At 41.7% G+C, this 18,729-nt stretch overlaps 1 protein-coding gene across 2 annotated transcripts in view; it reads right to left on the reverse strand.

Annotated features, from left to right (window-relative positions):
- Positions 1–18,729, reverse strand: part of DAB2 (DAB adaptor protein 2) — a 41,906-nt gene that overhangs the window by 13,440 nt on the left and 9,737 nt on the right. Inside the window, exons 2-7 of one of the 2 annotated variants that reach the window (XM_032773053.2) lie at positions 8,773–8,966; positions 5,191–5,330; positions 4,063–4,161; positions 3,424–3,555; positions 595–678; positions 25–51 (exon numbers count right to left, since the gene is read on the reverse strand). In XM_032773053.2, the coding sequence (XP_032628944.1) occupies positions 25–51; positions 595–678; positions 3,424–3,555; positions 4,063–4,161; positions 5,191–5,330; positions 8,773–8,899 (609 nt within the window). In that variant the 5' untranslated portion in view covers positions 8,900–8,966. The remainder of the gene's footprint in view (positions 1–24; positions 52–594; positions 679–3,423; positions 3,556–4,062; positions 4,162–5,190; positions 5,331–8,772; positions 8,967–18,729) is intronic. The other variant, XM_032773054.2, reaches the window with a different exon arrangement.

Below are 18,729 nucleotides of genomic sequence, written 5' to 3' on the forward strand. Positions count from 1 at the left end.
CAGACTGAAAGAGTCAAGTTTTACCTCAACTGTCTTATTGGCTTCTTCATTCTAAGATGAAAGAAAATAGATAGTATACATTAGCATCTGGCCATTACTTGATTGGCAGACGATCAGATTCCTTCCTGTAAAGAATTCTACAACTTTTGAAACTGTTAGGAGGAATTTGAGCATTCTCAGCTAGACTGCTCTGGTAGTAAAGCAAGTGTTGCCAAGAGCCAAGGACAATTATAAGTGTTGATCTAAAATAAAGCTGATTTATATAACACTGAAACACTAGCCTTTCCAACCTAGTTTGCATACTTACTGATCTAGTCAAATAGAAGAGAATCTTAGATCACTATTCATCCTAACTACTTATGTTTATTTAAGTTTATTCTTTTACCATGTATGCAATAGTCATATGCACAAAGCTAGTTGAGCAAAGATTCAGTCCTACTACAAGTTATATAGCAGTGAGTGTAGCTTCTGGCCAATACTGAGCTGAAATATGGTAATGCTGAACACAAAGGTAGTTATTTTGTTAAGCAACTATTCACCAACAGAGTCCTCCTACCCAAAGGTTCTCCTACTAACACAAAAAAAGTTACTTGCCTTTTTCTTATCCTCTTCCTCCTTTTTCTTGGAGTTATAAATTACTTGGAAGAGGTCCTTGAGATCAACTACTAGAGGTTCAGCCTGAAAGGGAAAAAAAGTTTTATGTCAGGTTTCTGTAGAGGTTTTCTAATTGGTGGCTTGCTGTTAAATATCAACTGTATTTGTTGAGTTAGTATTTTACTAAAGGAATGGTAGAAATTTCCAGACTAACTGCTTTATCATGAAGCTTACTGAAAGATATTTGAATACAATTAAATCAAGTCTCACTTGCGGTCACCTCCGCTTTGGTCAAACCCTTTTATTAAGATGCAATTACTGTAATAGTAAGGGAAGCCAGGAGATGGAGAACAGTAAGAAACTATGTACTGAAGAGGACTTTACCCTTGATGTAAAACAGGAAGAAGCATTTCTGTGCATAGTCCAGAGGCAATGGTGCATGACCTGTATCACTTGCAAGCAGTCCAGGGTAAGAATTGTGCCTTCCTTGGTACATTGCTAGACATATTCTGGGAATAGGTACACCTTATTTTCAACAAAAAGACAATGTCTAATGCAGGCTTTTTTTTAAAAAAGTTGCAGATAGTCATTGGTGAAGCCTGCAGGTGGGAAAAGGGTACCCCATTCTCAGACACTTAGAAGCTGGGTGCAGCAGTGCCAGCTGTTCCATTTTGCTGTCCTCCATTTTCTACCAGAGGCTAAAGTAGATCTGGCTGATCCATGCTCAGTTTTAGGATTTGAATGGTTTTGCTCCCCTTCCCTCTACATCCTCCTGCCTTCTGAGGGCTTTCCAATTTTATTTATTTAGCATTTGCTGGCTGCATAAAAGTCTATTTTGAACAGATGACATCCATTTGCCCTCAATTCATGGGTAAGACCAAAGGAGCAGGCTAGGTTTTGCTTTTTTCATTTTAGCTAGAAAAATCTCCTCCTTAAAAAGGTGCTGCAGGAAAGGGTATTCTAAAAAGTCATTTGTTCCCCATCCCCAGTTCTCTCCTCCCAAGACTTCAGATGGTGTTCAGGAGATGAAATGTTGCATTTAAAGCTAAACTATATTGCTCTGATAATCAAAAGCCCTGTAGAAAGACCTAAGGCCCAGTCTCCACCTACAAGTTAAATTGACCTAGCCAAATCTCAGAGTTATGAAAATTTGTGCTATAAAACCATGTAGTTTGGTCAGTCTAACCCCCACTGCAAATGCAGATAGTACGTTGACTGGCTGAAGAACTTCAATCTGCCTCCCACATAGGTAATCTACCTCTGTGACAGGGGTTTTCCCATTGGGTTAGGACATGTCTATGCTAGATCAGCACAGCTGTGCCACTGTAGTGTGGACATGCTTCAGGTACTAAGTCAAACCCTCAAAGTCAGGAAATGCCACACCTGACCCCAGGGAGGTCTGGCTCTTGTTCCTTCTACATGTGGTTAGGAAGCCTCCTGCACATTGCCTGGGGCATAAGGGTCAGTAGGGGATGAAGAGCACAGATACAGGCACCTGAACTGAGAACAGGGAGCCTGGACTCAGACTATAGTGGACCAGAACTCCAGTTGTGGAAGAGTCCTACAGGATGCCCAATGTGCACAGAATCTTTGAGGAATACTTGCACATGCTCCAGTAAGCTCTTCAGAAAATGCCACCCCCAGTTAAACATGGCCAATTTTGTTCAGCTTTTCAGAGACAGCAAAAAGGCTACTCCCTGCCAAAATTTCAAGTCCTTGCTCCAAAGGTCAGCCTTTAACAAGGCAAGATATATTTCTTCCCATTCATTCTTCTCCTCCCCTGCCCTGTTCTTGGCACAGAGGAACAGCATGGGCTGCTGTTTTCCAAAACTCAACCTTAGACACCAATTTCAGTCCAAGTGGTTATAACTTTGCAAGTTTAAGGAACTGAAAATGGCTAGTGCTAGGAAACATTACCAGCTGCACCTATAAAATGCCAGTGATTAAGCCAACATTTAGAGCAGGCATTAGCAAGCCAGCTTGCCCCAAGACAGTAGGTGGAGAGCCCAGACAAGCCATCATTCTTGACAATTGCATAATCCTGCCAAGAGGATAATCTATTTCTGAGAGATCACACCAGGTCCCATCACCTGTTTGTTCCAGCTTTTTTGGGGGAGGGGTGGGGAAGTACAGTTCTAATCAGTGCCCCATGAACTGGGGATGAAACTTTGATAAGCTAGAGATGCGGCTTGTCATTAGTAGCAGATGTGTTGGGACAGGAACAGCAGAGTCAGAACTAGTCAAACTTCCAGGATTAAACACATCCACAAGTCAGCACTTAAATGCTGACACTGCCATTTGTGCTGGCCTTTTAACAATTTATTCCCACTTTTAAGAGTGCAGACTAGAACTCCTGGCCATGAATACAAAGTTTATTCATGTGCACATGTTAAGTTGCTCTCCACTGGCCAGCAGTAGAACTCTGCATGCTAAAATACAAGATGAAACCTAGTCTTCCTAGTGCCTAAAGCAAGCTCAGGCCACTTCAACCCAGCACTGATATGCAAGTTACTGAACACCATGTCATGCTGCAGTAAGAAGTTCTTGATCAGCAAGATACAGTATGTGTTATTCCTCAACTGATGCTCCTTGCAATGGAAAGCTACTCAATTTCTATTTTGGAAGACAGCCTGCTGGACAGGCTTCTTGTATTTCTTCAAGTTGGCCTTCAAAAGCTGACTCAGCTGTTTGAGTTGTCTATGGGCTTTATAAGTCAGTTTTGGATAAGATTTATTGAGAAATGTAGAAAAGCATAACCAATATGCCCAAAAGTTGACCTGCAAGTCCCACAGGATGACCTTAATGCCCAACAGAACCCTTAATTCATACCTGTTGTGCTGTTTTTATGGCAAAAAACTGATGTTGTCCTTCTCCTCCGCAAACATATCCAAATGCACGATTGTCAGTCACATCCCGAGCAATAAAGGAGATTTTGTTTACTGGATGCTCATGTTCTATGACCTAGAATTGAAAGTAATTAGTTCCAGTCTTTTGAAAGTGACTAGAGTACATTTGGTGCAGCAGACAAGAACTAGAGTACACAGAGAACTATGGGATGGCAGTGGCTTTTTATTGTACATAAGCACTTGAAGAAACCTAAGTGAGCTCAGCTTATCAAATCTGTAAAAAATGGACAGGGCAATATCCAAGTGGTTTGCAAGTCAGCATTAAGGTTTAACACGCTCTATATCCCTAGAAACATGACAGAATAGTGTCAGGCTATTAGTGCCTAGAGAGGTCAGATAGGATGCAACTCCTTCCCAAGTACCAAAAAGTCTGAGTAGATACAGATTAGCTCTTACTCTCACCCCTGCCCCAGAGGAGAGTCCTTAGAGGTGTTGTACATGCTAGAAAGCTTTCCTAGGTCTTTAAATTTAAGGTGAAGAGGCTGCTAAGTTAGTGCAGCTGCGGTCACTGGAGAAGAAACTGTCTTAGTAGTCATGCACATAGCCAGTTCTGAATTCTTACCCCAGTTTTCTCATCTATTATCTTGATACCAGAAAGGGAGATGTTCACCCATATCTTCTGTTTGTGCTGTCCCTGGGAGCGGGCAGCTACTGCCATTCCCTAAATGAACAGGAGTGTTATTAGTAAGATTTAATCAATTCAAACTTGTCAAATTTGTTTATGCCTAGATACTTATGCTTTGAGTAAGCTGTGCCTCAGTTTAGGTGTGTAATCTATAGACCTCAATGAAGCTGCAAATCAGCTGAATTTGGCCATCTGTCTCCACCAGAGATGAAGTTTTATTATGCACCCATGTTAGTATAGACAATACTGGAGTTTTAGGTTCTCAAAATTGTTCCCCCACCTGTACTAGTTTAAGCTTGTAAGAGCTTTAAAGCAGACCTCATTTACCTAAGCAGCTATGGGGTAATCTCTTTACTAGGTCAAGTCTCTGTCCTGGTTTAAACAAACAACTTTGAGATCAGTTGCCTATCCATACCGCCCAACAAGAATGATTAAGTTATTAGTACTGAAGAGGCCAATATGACCACTGAGGCATATAATTCTGAACATGCTTAATGTTGCTGACTGTAGCTTTGCAGTTCACTCTACTTTGCCCTGCATTATTCTCTAGAGTGCTTTGCTATAGGTCATAAGACTTAAGGTTTTATTGAGCATTTGTGAATTGCTAGAAGAGCATGCATTTATTTTAGTTCCCGTAGTAGTGGTGGATGAGGTTCTTACACTAATCCAATTTGGAGTCTTCAAGACTGCTATGGAAATCCTCTGCCACCTTCACTCCCTTCCAGAGTTTAAATTCCCCCAAGTTTGGGATTTGATTTTGGCTCACCAACCTGCATCTTCCAGTTCAGATGCTAAGAACTATATGGATTGTGAAATATTTGCAGAGCAATTCTCAGATTAATCAGTTGCTCATTGTAGTCTTGGGCTGCTTCCTTCATTAGTTCTGCTAATCTTTGATTGGAGTAGCACCTTTCCTCCAGTTAGGATCTGTGCACCTGTATCACTCTGAAGCTTGATACTACTTTTGATACAGTGGGAGTTGTGGCATGGTTTGCATTTGACCACTATATCCTGCTTACAGAATGGTAGTCAGGTCTGGTTAAAAGGCCAAGTTCAGGCCTTTACCTTCAACTTCATCATCGAATCTTGGCTCATTTTGTCTCCTCTTGCTTCTGGAACATCATCAATGCCAATCAGCTTGGCTTTGTATCTTACACCATCCCCTTTGAATCTGGCCAAAAGAAATTCATCTGTTTTTTCTGAACCTGAAAGATAGATAAGAAGCTTTTAAAATGGTGTTCAGAGCTTAAGTGTCTAGTCCTGCTGAAGAGTGTGCTGTGTCATTCATTTTGTAATCCATTCTAGTCTGCTGCTAACAAAGTTATGTGAGCCATGTGTTTTAGTATGCTTTAAACTATCTGCTAGATGGGAGTATCCAATACTCTTGTACCATTGGGTCCCCATTATTGTTTATTAGCTGGTGGTTTAAAATTGTGGGGAAGCAATACAAGACATCAGTTTAAGGCTTATTTTAGAGAGAACCAATATAACTAGTTGCTTCTTCCCATCAATTGCAGTTTTAGTCTTCTGAAGGTAAACAAGGTTATACTACAGACTTTCTAGATCTTGAAGTAGGCATATTACCTTAGGTCGGAGTGAAAGTGAGCTGTATAGGCCCATACACAGCCCATGCTTTAACATCCCTGCTCCTTTTGCCTCCCCTGGCAGTGGCCCTGCTGGTACAGGCCCAACTGGCAGGGCTGCTGATGGGGGAGGCAATGATGTTAAAGTGCTGCTGCAGCACTTGAATGTCATTGCCCTTTTTGCTCCCACTCTGGCTGCTGACAGGGAGGGTGGGGGCAAGAGGTAGATACCTGCCCTGGTGCTTTCAATTCAAAAGGGCCCAGGGCTCCCAGCTGCTGCTACTGTGGCAACAGGTGGAAGCCCCAGGTCCTTTTAAATCACTGCCGGAGTCCTGGGTGTCAAGGTCCAACTACAGGGCTGATGAGCAGGGGGAAGCAGTACAAATTACAGGAGCCTGGTGGGCCAAAAGGGGGCCTGGCTTTGTCAGCCCTGTTTAGCTGGTCTGCTCTTGCTAGGGGGGCCCGAAAAAGTTTTCAGCAGGGCCTAAAACTGCTCTCGGCAGCCCTGGCCAAGTAGGGGAGCCTGACCTCTTGCCCTGCTCCTTCTGCCTGAGGCCTGGCCCCTGTACTGGTGAAAAATTACTTTCATCTCTGCCTTAGATCTTGGCAGAGTGACAATCTAAGGCATGAGTTTTAGTTAAAACGATGATTTCTGCTCTAGAAAGTGATTGTAACTTGTTTGAAACACTGACACTGCATAAAAATATTTTGTCTATAACCAGTTAGATTACTCTTCCATTCTGCAGTGAGCATGTTCATACACTAACTTTTGGTGACAAGAAATGTTGTCTACAAGATTTATGGGTCATGTCAAGTGATTATGAAGGTCTACAGAAGCAGACCTCAGTCCTGCTAGAGTTCATATACAGCACAACTTTGTTGTGCTACAGACTAAGTTAAGTATTTGGACACTACTATAAACAAAGGCTAATGTTTGATTCTGGCTGCTTAAAGGTAATCTACCAGCAGGTATTAGAACCTCTGAAATTCAGAGGAGTGTTATGCACAAGAACACCCAAAACAGGTTTGACCACTCTGTAGAATGATGTGCAGTCAACATGCATTTGACTCCACCATCCAGATTACCAGAATTTGAACTGGAGAAGGTTCAGTTCTAAGTTTGATTTTTTAAATGCACTGTTCTGGAACAGTGAGCTATACCTTTGCAGATGATAGCTGCAGTTTTATGAGTGTAACTGATACATATCTAAGATCTTGCAGTTAGTCCAGTTGCTTTCTCCTTACCACCTTAAAATAATTCTAAGTGGTATGGACTCTAGAAAGTTAAGGGAGAGCATCAGTTCAGTATTGAAGGTTTGCTAGAATCTCTTGCACTGCCATGAAAGTTGAGTGGAGTATGAACAAGTTCAACTCTGATGGGTCCTTTTATAGGCTCCAGTAGTGATCATTTGGGTTATACACATAGCAATAGCTTGACCAATCTCTTAGTCTACCCTACCCATGCCTGCTGGAATAGATTTGGCAGTTGTCAAGCATAATGAAACTATACTGCTCTATCAGCAGCATTTGACATTTGAGTCTGCATATCATATCTGCAGCTATGTTCTGGACTTGAAGTTACAGCTGCAAGTTGCCATCTCCAGAAATGCAATTTCATTCTATTCTACTACCTTGTGTTTACTCCTTCACCTAGAGGAAGGTCATGTGACTCATACAAATAGATGGTTAGAGGATAAAGGACAAAACCAAAAAGCCTTTTCAGTTTTCTAGCTTCCATACTTGTTTAAGATAGTTACCCATGAGAAAGTAGAAGCTGTTTAAGCCAACATTTTGGAGGAATGAGTGTCAAGTAATTAAGTGGAATGAGAAATCAAGAGGTTCACTGGCAGCTGGGTGTGACAGAATAGTGAAGGAGGGCCTTTGATCTATGCTAGGCTAACATAAGGCAATGCTCTAACTACTCCCTTATTACCATGTAATAATTTGAGGAAGTATAAGAATCCATCTGCATGATGCCAGATGGGTCAGTGCTGTACATCAAATAACTGACAGACTCTTAAAGTAAGGCAAAATATAATAGGAGATATACCTATCTCCTAGAACTGGGAGGGACCTCAAAAGGTCATTAAGTCTAGCCCCCTGCCTTCACTAGCAGGATCAAATATTGATTTTTGCCCCAGATCCCTAAGCTGCTGCCTCAAGGATTGAACTCACAACCCTGGGTTTAGCAGGCCAATGCTCAAACCATTGAGCTATCCCTCCCTGCCTCCCCCATGTGAAAGACAAAAAACAGTTACAATCAGATATGATCACAAATTGGTGCAGGTATACACAATTTGCTTGGGTATACTCTTGTTTAATGCAAGACCTTTCCCTGCCCCCATAATACAGATGCTCTCCACTATTACCCAGAGGAGGAGGTGGTGCATGTGACCAGAGATTCTATTCAGAACTAGCAAGAGGAAGCAAAAAACTTGAGAGTCAGTCAATTCTATAGGATCAGTTTTCAGATATGTTGATCTTGCAAATCCTATTAAAAAAAATATACCACTTTGGTCATTGAGCTTGTTTTGTAATTGGAAGCACATTATTTAAAACCTTACAGGTGAAAGTGCAGAGGATTTAGATCTGTTGCTGGAGTCCTTGCTTCCTAGAATGGAGGCCATCTAGTTGATCATGACTTAAGCTTTGGGATTTGGCAGAAGTTTTAGGCAATGGGTTTTAAATCTGGTACTAAATCTTTTCAGTAGTCTTTTCAGAAGGAAAGGGTCATGGCCAAGGGTCAATAGCTTTCTGGAGATTAAGCTATCAGTGGCAGCTGTTAGATGCTCAGCACTATGGAAGTGAACCACTTAGCAGCATTAAGGATTCAGACATTGTTTTTTTGAACATCTTGGCTAGTATTCATTACCAACCCCCCTCCCCCACACCCCAAGTCTAACAGCCAGTCCCTGAGGGGTTATGCTAAAGTTCTGGACATGCATTCAGAGCAGTTGCTATTTGAAAGAGTGCCCTCAAGTGATCTTTTGAAGATATTAGAGGGAGGATAAGAGTCACAGCCTGCATATGAGGTAGCTTAGTATTAGAGATATGAATTGCTTACCCTTCTTTTTTTCCTTCTTTGAGGCAGGTGCTTTTGGTACTGCCTGCTGCTCAGGCTGGTTGTTGATATTAGTTGTTTCTACTTCGTTAGACATTTTGAGAGAGGCCAGCCTCAACTCCAGAAGCATTAAAGAATGAGATACTCGCTGTGTTGGATGTCCAAACAGTGATCAACAGGCAGACATAATACTTCACCTTCAGGAAGGAGATTAAGTACTTTAGTTAAACTGCCAATATTCCATTGGGTTATTTAAAATGTCACCAAATTAAGACTATTAACAGTGTATATGCCATAGTCCACTACATACAGGCCAGAGAAGTTAGATTTCACATGAGTTGTAGTTACAGCTGTAGACCTTTCATGAAAGACATTAAGGCATCCCACCAAGGGATGCTGATATTCACACTATGTTAGTAGCTGAAGTGCTTAGTTACAAGACATGATTAAGATCTAGCCATTATTTATTTGGTGTGCCAAGGAGGTCAAGATGTCAGTTTCATACAATTGCTTCCTTGAGATGTTTTTGCTTTAGCCAGACAAGAAACCAACTTCTGTATAGCAGATAAACTGCCATTTTGATCAATTTCACATAGCTTCTTATAAACAGAAGGACTAACTATTGCTAAATAAGTGAGCATTTTGCAATTGCACAATAGGTAGGGGGTAGAGGAAAACTACTGTAAGTGCTTCAGATTCCACATAGGTGGAGTACAGCACTTGCAGTTTTGGGAAAAAAGTTGTACCCTAAAGTAGGTTGTATTCTCCCCTTGCTGAGATTTAAGCTTACCCACTGCTTCTCTTCTCCTCTGCCCCAAGACTAATGCTCTAAATATCATTTTTCTGCATAGATTTGTCCTTCTGTATGATAAGAACTCCTATCTTGACAACTTATAATGCAATAGACTCTAGACAGTCAGATCTGTCAAGACTTTGGGTATAACATGTAGGGACTGATTCTGTGCTGAAATGTTCCATATGCTCTCCATTTCAGAGCCTCTTGTGCCATGTGACGGCTGTTCACTAATACCAGATAAGTATAGTTCTCAAGTGGGTTATACAAGCAGGCCCATAATTTGTGGTCCTGTGCTGGTTGGGCCAAGAATGTGGTGTAATGGGCAGAGGCATCATTTTGCCAGTGTGAAGGGTATGTACCCTTCATTTAGGGACCTTCTGAGGAGACCTTGTCCTTGAATGGCTTTTTGCCCACCTACAAAGCAAAAGTTCATTAGAAGGGTCCTGTGCAGCAGGCAGTTCTACAAGTTTCATTTTGTCCATTTAATTAAGAGTAGTTCTGTTTTACAAATATGAGCAAGCTGAAAGGAAATGCTACAGTATAGTCTACTAAACCCCATGTGTTTAGTGACAAAGTTATCTAGGCAAATGGTTTGTGCACCATTAGAAGGTGAAGAGTATTCAGAAATTATGTTTCCATATTTAGTTGTCTTAAAGCATAAATCCCTGGTACTTGGGTTGAGTTTGAGTAAAACTAGTATGTTTTACAGTAGCAGCCCCTTCAAAAGGTCTCCAAGGGTGCTGGAAAAAATTGATAGTGGAGGTGCTGAGAGTCATTGACCCAAATTGTAAAACCTGAATATGATGGAAACACTTCAAGCCAGGGGATGTGGCAGCACGCCCAGTTCTATCACCTATGACTGTCTCATTTGATGAAACCATGAAGTAGATGATCTTCAAACTCTGCAGTCCTGATCAGGTTCTAAGTGGTTCCCTAATTTAGTTAAAAAAAGACACAGTAACTGTTTACTAAACATGTATTTTATCATCTAAGTTCAGAGGTAGTCAATAGGTGAACTGCAGGCCAAATCTGGACCTCTAGATGCTTATGAACAGACAAAAAATCTTAATCATTGTTATTTTAATTTTCTCTGGAGTCTGGATCTTGACTGTATTTTGCTCAAGAAATTTGGGCCTTGACAAAAAAAGGTACTCTCCTGATCTAGTATTTCCAAATCTAGCACAGGCAAAGTCTCAGATAAATGCAACTTTACCTGGCAAAACTGGATTTCAAGATATGCAAGACATCCACAGTATTTAAAGAATTAAAAAAAGAAGTCAACCATCTGAAGAAAGATGAAGCAGGCAGGAAACAGAAATTGGCTTCCAGGGGAAAAACAAAACAGACTTAAAAGTAAGCTACATTATCACCGATTACATCAGATGACAAATGTTACAGTTACAAGCCAATATCTATTAGCATAAGGTTTCTTTACGAAAAAAGTTTGAAGGGTTCTGTCTTAGTCATTAACTTTTAGTTTGGTTTTCCCTATAGCACTGAAGAGGAGCTACACGAACTCCAATGCCTTCCCTATCACAAGATAACTAGTAACTGATTTAATAAAAATTAAACTAGTAACTAAGTCTTATGAGTAATAGGATAGCTGTGATATTGGACTTTCAGTGCAGATGGGATGGGATGGGATGAACATGTAGCTCTTCAGTTTCTATTTCAGGAATTTCACAATCAAATTTCTTGTCATTTGAAATGCAAGAAGTGAACCCATTAAGTGGCTCTTTGGTGTAGGCTGCCTTGAGTCAATAAGGGTGTCTCCTCTAAATACTGGCAGTCTTGGGAAGTGTACATGTTCAAGATTTTATATTACTGCCCTCAGATACAGCTGTTCTGCTGGGTAATATTGCTACATCTTCTAGGAAAGATGTACATTTTTTCTAGTTATCTAGTCAAATGGAAGCTGCGGTGTTTGATGCAGTATTGCACCTAAAACTAAAGCTATTGAAAGATTGGAGCAAAGTTATCTGGAGACCAGTTTGGAAGAGAATTTCCATGAAAGCTGCTGTTCCTTCCTCACTCTAGTCAGTGTTCAGGCCACCAACCTCCACCTGATTAAGTCAGTTCCCTAAGAAGGGCAGCCAATCTCTAGCATAAGAACAGTCAAACCAGTCACTGGAAATCAAGAAGTTAAGCTGGAAACTCTAAAAGCTCATCTGCCTTCACTGAGGCAAGACAGTCAGTGATAGCTGCTAAAAAAAAGTGTCCCATTCTGCACTATCAGAAAGCTGACCAAGGCAGGCGTAAGTCTTACGTAGTCTGCTCCCAAGATCACTTCTGGAATTTGCCAACAGTTGCCCTTTTCCCACAAGAGGTATCCAGTTTTGAGTCTGGACAATTTAGTTTGTTACAGTACAAAAAAATTCTGGTTTGGAGGTTTGACTGATGCCTCCAAAACCAACATGAAGTTCTGCTGCTTATTAGTCTTGTACTTAAGAGTTGGCTGTTGAACTTTCTGCACAAATTTGTGTACTTCAACCACAGTTAAATGTGAGGACCCAGAATGTTGTTCACTTGGCTTCCCATAAGTAGCCTAGAACATGTTCCAAAATGATCAAGCCATTGAAAAAGATCACAAGTCCTAATTCTAGTATTAATACCTGTGTCTAGTCATGACCAGGCAAGGCTTTTATGCAGGTAGTGAGCAAGATTTTGGACTGCTCAGGAGTTTTGAACATTTATGCTGGATGTTACCCTTGGAAAACAATTCTTGGAATTAACACTGTTGGGCTTTTAGTTTGCAAGAGAGAGATTTTCCTTAGCTAGACTATTTCCTGGTGGGAAGCTAGACTCTGGAGACAGTACCTGCCACTATATAAAACTTTTAAACTTGTGGCCATATAGGTGAGCTCACAGTTTAATTGTTACAAAGACTTTAAGGCCAAAAGAGACCCATCATGATCATCTAACCTGACCTCCTCCACATTGCAGGCCACAAAACCTCACACCCCCACTCCTGTAATACACAACCTCTGGCTGTGTTACTGAAGTTCTCAAATCAGAATTTAAAGACTTAAAGTTACAGAAAAGCTACCACCCGGTTTAAACCCACAAGTCAACTGTGCCTCATGCTGTAGAGGAAAGTGAATAAACTAGAGTCTCTGCCAATCTGATCCAGGGGGAACCTCGAGTAGAGTCTATACCAAAAAGTTGATTCCAGATGAAGTCTAGGATCAATTACAACACTTAATGCATATTGGTCACCAAGATTTAATCTCACCCCATTTAGAGATTTATTCTTCTGTTCAATTTAAAGCAGATGCCTCTAGTGTAACTTTGTATGCATGGATATGTAATAAGCTTATTATGATCTAAGCAACATAAAAATAGCTATTGTGTTTTAGCTACACAATCTCTTCACTAATTTTGACTAGCCCAGATTCACAAGTTGCATTAAGTTTACAGACTAGAGCAAAAAGCTGGTTTATAACCTCCCTAAACTTTGAGCACTAGCAGCTGTATTTTATAGTCAAAGCCAGTAGATCAGCTAGGCCTATGGTAAAGTACTTGTCTCTTGCAAAGATTTCTGGAATTCTTGATTCACATGTTCAGTATGTGAAACTTAAAGAAAATTAAAGTTTTTCTAATCTAAGGTTTCAGCTCTTTATATTCCTTAAAAGAGGATTCATTATGACTGTGTGTCACCACAACAATCAGTGGTGTTTTAATGGTCTTTCAGCCCACAGCATCTTTGCAGGCTTGGCAAGAAGTAGTGTCACCATTCCTCCATTAGCACAGCATGATAATTTTCCTGAATGTTGTCCCACCATCTAATCACAGGTCTGCCTCTAGATCAACCTGACTTTGTGCTTCCTTTTTCTTTGGCAACTTATTTTCTGTAGAGTCCCACCAATGGCTACAACTGGAAAAATTACAACCTTATACCCTCATTTAACACCTTACTCTAAATTCATTGGTCTTTAATTATTCTACTTTATATCCGCCATCTTTCAAAGAACTCATTCTAGTCAGCCTTTAATGTAACTACTTCCAGACCTCTGTCTATTACTGTTGGTACATCAGGTTGATAAGTTTTGTAGGGTCTTTATCAGTCCATTATTTTGTCAATGTTATGAAGCACTTCCAGCTAAGTTACATCTCCCTTTAACCTCATTCTTGGTTGAGCCATCAGATGAAGCTGTCTAGAAGTAAAATTCTACTTGTTCTATGACTTCACTGCTGCATTTGAACCCTATTGTCTCTCCCCCCTCCTCCCCCAGATAAACACCAAGATGACAAAGTCCCAGTTGACTACACTGGTTTTCCTAAGGTAGCAAGAAGTATCATGAATTTGAGTGCATGCCCATTGTACTAGATCTGCATAAGCCCCTTATCTTAACTCTAGATCTAGTGTCAAACTCAACAAGCGCTCAGTCATTTGGAGCTCTTTTGCACCTTTTTTCTAGTCCTTAGAAAGTAGGAAGGTACTACAGTACTGAATCACTGCCACAGTCTAGTTAATGCTCACCTGTTCATACATCCAAGATCATGTTACCCCTGGCTCCCCCTAGTCCCCAGGTTGCTTGTCCTTTTATTACCCTCCCTTCCCCATGCTTATGGAAAGGTTCTGAAAGTCCCCATCCAGTAGGTATGGGGGACCATTCCTTGATGTATGGACTTTGCATTTTAATACAAACAAATGTATGGCTTTCATGGTAAAATCATGTTACCAGGTGTTCTAGATTGGTACAGAATGCCAGGGCATTCTCACCACCTTTGTTTTCTGCAAATTTTATATTTACTTCTAGATCATTGATCTAAAGATTGATTAAACCCAGTAGTGATCCCTGTGGATCCCCACTAGACAGACACCCATCTGACTGGGATTCCCTATGACAACTGCTTTGAGAGGTCAGTTAACCAGTTCTTAATTTTAAATTGGGCTTATTGAGAACAGTTAATATAAGTAGGCTGAGTCAGGGAGGCAGCAACCAAAGGAGAGGAAGTACTATTTTGATGAGAAAAAAATGGACAACTGCTCTCCTTAGAAAGCCAAGATATGCCAGAGTGAGGCCCCACTGAAAAATGGTCCACCAAAGACAAGTGATTACTTTCTGGAGATTTGTTCCTACAGTTGATATACCCAAGGATTGAAGCTGCCTTCTCTTACTCAGGCCTTTTCTTGCCATTGCAGGTACATGCTCCCCCACTGATAGAAGTGTACATTTCCCCACCCCTTTTGGAAGCTTATGCACCAGTTTAGGTTTCAAGGAGTTTCTTTAGAGTATTCCTAAGGCTTGGATGGGAAAGACTGGACCCATTTTCACTGTGGAAGTCTGTTTTTGCCTACAGAGGGGGTGTCCGGTTTCTAACCAGATTGTTTGTCCAAAGCCAATAGCAAATGCACACTGTACAAAGCTTGCACTGAAGACTTATGAATCTGGGAGTGAGCCAGGTTTGCATGTTGCACTTCGAGCCACAGGGCTATTTCAAACTTGTGTTGGCTTGTTATATCCCTGTCCTGAAACAGATGTTTGGAACAGAACTGTGGTGTGCCAGTATTTTACTCCAGAATGTGGTCCTTCAGATATTTACAAAAATCAACACATTTGATGCACAGTTAAACAGTTTGCCATGGCATGGTAAATGACTTCCAAACACTCTCACTCAGCTAGCTAGGAGACCCAGTCAGTCATTTTTCCTGCTGAGCCAAATGTTCAGGAATGTGCAAAGGTTACACTATTGCAAAGTTAATGTTTTAGTGAGTTGGGCTTTACTCTTTAAGAGGAGCCTCAAGAGTAGCTCAAAAGAGCACTGTATTTAGTTTAAAGAATTTCACTGAACTGTTATGCTTAATGGTCTGAGAAGACTGTGCTGTGCATGTACTCCCAGACTATTGCGTCACCTAGCCACTTTAGAGATAATCTATGATTTGTTCATTGCATTAGGGTTGGAAGGGACCTCAGAGATCTAGTCCAAGCCCCTGCTCAAAGCAGGACTAATCCCCAATGGCCCCCTCAAGGACTGAACTCACAACCCTGGATTTAGCAGGCCAATGCTCAAATCACTGAGCTATCCCTCCCTCTCCCCCCACCTTTTTTTGATGTTTCCAGCATTCCAGCCGTAAAGGGTATTTTAAGTAGGTGACCACCTTCTCAGAAGTGGGATACATGCTGGATCCCCTCCCCCGCCCCCACACCAGAGGCCACAAACAAGAGCTGGGCCATGGTAGGAGCTGCTCAGGGAACCCCAGGCTGCTGTGGGGAGCCCTGGACCCTCCACCTGCCCAGGGCAGGGTGCCAGAAAGTAATCCCACCATATTCCCCCTCCCCCAAGGCATACCTTCCAGGGAGCCCCAGTTACCATGACCCAGCTCCAGCTTGGCCAGGGGAGTGCAACTGGCCAAGGGCTGACCCCAGTCTCTCCCTCCCCATTCGGAAGAGGCTGGCCCCACCTGAGCTTCAGGCAGGTGCCAAGCAGATTCTGTCCTGGGCTGAAGCACTCAGGACTTGAACTCTTCATTTTGGGACTCTTGCCCAATTTGTGACAGGTGGTCACCCTTATTTTAACTTAGGGTTTCTAGGATCTAGTTCAGGTTAAGATATAACTACCCAAGTAAAGTGTGCCTTAACTGAGCCAAGGGTGCTTGCCATTTTCAGGATGAGCTAGTTCAGAAGCTATACATGCCTAGCCAGAAATAGGAAGGAGATGTAGTGTGGTGCACATCTTCAAGACAAAGTCCTTCTACCTACCTTTCCCCTCTTCACATTCCTCTTGAAGGAAGGGTCTGATGTTCCCAAGTAGCCCCTGCACTCTTAACAAAAGCTGAAGGCTTATTGGGTAATCCAGCCAGGTGTAATCAGTTGGGCCAGCTAGTGGTTCTAGTGTTCTCAGGGTATTCTCTAGCCCAGGGAGAACAATGTTGATTATTAAGATCAGCAGGTGAGCTGCACTGTTTTACTACTGTTGTGCAGGACCCATTCAACCTAGTTCTCTTGAAATTCCTACTCCAGTTTAAAGCCAAGTCAGAGACCAGTAAGAACCTAGGCAGACTGAGACTAAGTAGAAGTAGTCAACATATTACCAAGTTAGAAAGTCAAATAGCAACTGCTATTTAGTTTGCACTGGTAACCACTTTGTATATAACAAAGTGAGTCTTTAGTTGCTACACTGTTATGCAGTGCCACAAAAGCAATATTTACAGGCGAGTACTTATCCAAAAGCTCTTTGCAACAGGATACGGAGATGCCTTGACATCATTGAACTAATGGCATCCACTAGTGACATTTCTGGATAAGTCAGCAGTTAGGGCATGAAAGGCCCTTCAAACCAAGAGCAACGACTTAGCCACCAACTGGTTACATACAGAGCAAATAACTTTTCAGATGGGTCTGAAGCTTTCAGGTAAAGACCATCAGGGTATGGCTACACTTGAAATTTCAAAGCGCTGCTGTGCTGTGAAGTATGAGTGTGGTCGCAGCCCCAGCACTGGGAGAGAGCTCGCCCAGCGCTGCATGTAAACCACATCCTCTACAGGCGTAGCTTGCAGCGCTGGGAGCTGGACTCCCAGCACTGCAACACTGATTACATTGAGGCTTTACAGTGCTGTATCTTGCAGCGCTTGGGGGGGGGGGGGTGTTTTTTCACACCCCTGAGCGTGAAAGTCACAGCGCTGTAAAGTGCCAGTGTAGCCATACCCTCATGTCTTTGGAAGCAGCAACTGCTTAAGACTCAGGGGATGAAGTGATGCACAATTAATCTCATTTAACTGGCTGTTGATTGCCTGCCTGTCAAGACCACTACTATATGTACAACATGAAGTCCACCTTGCTTTGAAAGCTGCACAAAAAAATCAGGTGGCTTTGTGTTAGGTGCATGCAGTATTTTATTCTACTGTTGATGCTAGAGTCTTCCACAAAGCAAGTAGAAGATCTGGAATATTTTTTTTTTTTAGTCATCATGGAAACAAGACTACACAGCAGCTAACACTTTGAACGCCAAGACCAGAGCACCAGATCTGCTCTTACTTTATCACCACTCTAAACAGGGCAGTGCACACAACCAGACATGGCAACTTCATATACTGTACTTCATCTAATCCAGGAGTATGATTGATTCTGGGAAGGAACTCAAAATTTGCACCTTCAGCATATGTATATAAAACACATGGCACTGACTGTATATTAGTTGCCAGCCCTTTATGAAGCTTTGTCTACAATAGCACTGAAAGAGTATACAAAATGTGGCCCATTTCCTCTTCTGCCCCCATTCCTTTAGCTATCGGAATCTAAAGTCTTTCAAATATGACTTTTAGTCCTTTAATTTTATGCTTCTTGAATTTAAAGGATTATTTCAGGGAATGTGTTTATTATTCATTGTGCTAGTTTCTCATGCTTTTCAATTAAAAGCTTAAAAATACTAATTGAAAGAGGAAGCAGCAAGTAATAACTTCAACTGAGTTATTGGAGAGTTAGAAAAAAGTTGGAATATGCTAGCCCTCAGACATTTGAGAAATTTGGCCCTAAGCAGCTATGGTCAGAAGTTGTTCCACTAGGTGGAACATCCAGACTCATAAGGTGTAGTCTAGAGGACAGACTATTGCATTAAGAACCATACCCACTATTAGTAGTTTTAAGAATCTCTAGAAAGCCGAAAGTGAGGTTCTTTAGAGATTCCTATCTTGATGCTTTTACTTCTGGTGCAATACTGAGGGTATGTCTACACTACCCGCTGGATCAGCAATCGATTATTGCATCTAAATTACATGATAAAAACCAATCCCCAATTGCTCTCCCATTGACTGCTGAACTCCAGCTCAGGGAAAGGCAGAAGCAAAGTTGATGCAGGAGCAGTGGCTGTTGATCCCATGTTGCGATGATGTGATTCTAAGTCGATCTAAGATACACAACTTCAGCTATGAGAATAGTGTAGCTGAAGTTGTGTCTTAGATTGATCCCCCACAGTGTGGACCAGGCCTGAGATCAGTCTCAGTTAATACCACTACTGATTCTATTTCAGAACTTGCCTAGCACTCCTCTGTCAGGATCCTTGGGGGGGTGAAATGTATTTAGTGCTGGACCATGCATAAAGGGTGAGAGCATTCAGCATGCACATATGGCATGGGAGGAGGGAGAACAATAGCACTGAACCTCACATAGCAGGCATGTTTGTTGATAAGAAACCTCATAGCAAGACATGTCCCATGCAGCCAA

Source organism: Chelonoidis abingdonii, chromosome 6 (genome assembly GCF_003597395.2).
Source record: "Chelonoidis abingdonii isolate Lonesome George chromosome 6, CheloAbing_2.0, whole genome shotgun sequence".
Lineage (NCBI taxonomy): Eukaryota > Metazoa > Chordata > Testudines > Testudinidae > Chelonoidis > Chelonoidis abingdonii.